The sequence below is a fragment of the Oryzias melastigma genome, linkage group LG23 (genome assembly GCF_002922805.2).
Source record: "Oryzias melastigma strain HK-1 linkage group LG23, ASM292280v2, whole genome shotgun sequence".
Lineage (NCBI taxonomy): Eukaryota > Metazoa > Chordata > Actinopteri > Beloniformes > Adrianichthyidae > Oryzias > Oryzias melastigma.
In genome coordinates this window covers 14,431,431-14,433,035 of record NC_050534.1, presented here as the reverse complement: position 1 = coordinate 14,433,035, position 1,605 = coordinate 14,431,431, and the positions used below count along the sequence as shown (strand labels likewise).

General features: G+C 46.5%; 1 protein-coding gene across 2 annotated transcripts in view; it reads right to left on the bottom strand.

Moving 5' to 3' along the window:
• The window catches only part of LOC112154516 (voltage-dependent calcium channel subunit alpha-2/delta-1), a 135,042-nt gene that overhangs the window by 28,171 nt on the left and 105,266 nt on the right, over positions 1-1,605 (bottom strand). For both annotated transcript variants that reach the window (XM_036210196.1, XM_024285523.2), the window contains 2 exons: positions 1,207-1,267; positions 1,029-1,135 (listed from right to left, as the gene is read on the bottom strand). In XM_036210196.1, the coding sequence (XP_036066089.1) occupies positions 1,029-1,135; positions 1,207-1,267 (168 nt within the window). The remainder of the gene's footprint in view (positions 1-1,028; positions 1,136-1,206; positions 1,268-1,605) is intronic.

Here is a 1,605-nt window from a genome sequence, read left to right as displayed (position 1 = left end):
TTGAACCCTCCGAGCACTCGCTCTAGTCCATTAATGTCCAGGCTCGTCAACCCCCCACCCCCACCTTCGGCAAACTTCTCCGGCCTTTGTGACACACCACACACATCAGAGACGGCAGCTGCTGTAACACTTGAGTCCCCTCCTCACCCACCTTTTCCCCTCTCGGAGCGCTGCTTTTCATTAGGGAATCTTTATTGAGGGCAGCCCAGGAATTCCTAATGTACTTCTTCGCCACTACAGTGGCTTAACCGCGAAACGCGTGTAACGACGCTCGAGCCGCCACACACCTCCACGTTCCCCTCCCCCTCTAGCTTTGGACTTCATTAAACTAGCACCTAATAACGGTGAAAGCAATATTTCAATCAGGTGAAAAGTTTTATTGGATCGATCATGTGGAGATGCTTGATGTGAGCCCTTAAATGCAAACCATCAAATTAAAGCAGGGAACGCAATAAAGGAACCCTTTTATAAATGTCCGGGGAGCCTTTGCTTAGCCCAGAACCCTCAGTGATTCATATCGATGAGTGCGTCTAAGAAATAGTCGGGATGTTAATGCGTTGGTCAGATGTCAGGGAGAAGGTCCGCTGAACCTGGGTTTGTGTTTTATTGCGCTCTTGCCTTGACGTGTCCTGCTCTTTCTCACAAACACACAGTAATTGAACGGGCTTGAGCAGCTATAGGTGGTGGAAGGCGTGTTGCGGGTAAATGCGGTGTGTGTCACATCTAAGCCGCTGTGCTTCACACATGTGCAACCAGGCATGTGATGGTCAGACTTGTGGAGTTAGCATCAAATAAGTAACGCGGACACAGGGGTCCCACATTACAAAAGCTTTGCCCGCTCATGCACACCAGAACCACACTGGAGCGCCGGGAATAGGGCCCGGCTGGCGGTCTTCCATGAAATGTTGAGTGCACACCTTAATGCTCTAAAGCCAGATGGGAGGAATTCATTCGTTTAATGCCGGCTTTCTCACATATACGTTGGAATCAGAGGTGATAATTAGATCCAAGTGTGAGGTTATACTCACACTCGGGGCCGTTTGGAGTCCTTCTGTCGATGTAGTCATTAAACATGGTGAGGAAGACTGTGTTGTTGTCGTACTGGCTGAGCGGCTCCATGTCCTTACAGTACGCCCTGTGGGGAAAGAGCGGTTAGCCTCGTATGTACGTCAGAAGTCCAGCTTAAACGTGTGCACGTCGGCTTACCTCGGTGCAATAAATGTGTAGCCGTATTCATTAAACTTGTCAACCAGGAGCGTTTCAGAAACTGATTATGGATAACAAGAAAGACAACAAATTAGACAAATATATAGAACATTTTATATAGGGGAAAAGGAGGGGGAGAAGACTTTAGAAGGTCACACACAAGAACAGTAGTGTGGAAGGCCATTGCAAATTAAAGGATACATACAACATGTCATTTGAGGAGCTCGAGATTTCATTTAAAACATTGATATTGTTAAGTTTGCAAAGCTGAAAGAAGCTTGTTTTGATGTTTTTGTTATCTTTGACAACAAAGATACTAATATTTAATTAAAAAATGGGGGGAAAATCTTTTTCATTGGGGGCATATGTCCTCCCTTGCCCACCTTTAGTTCCACCCCT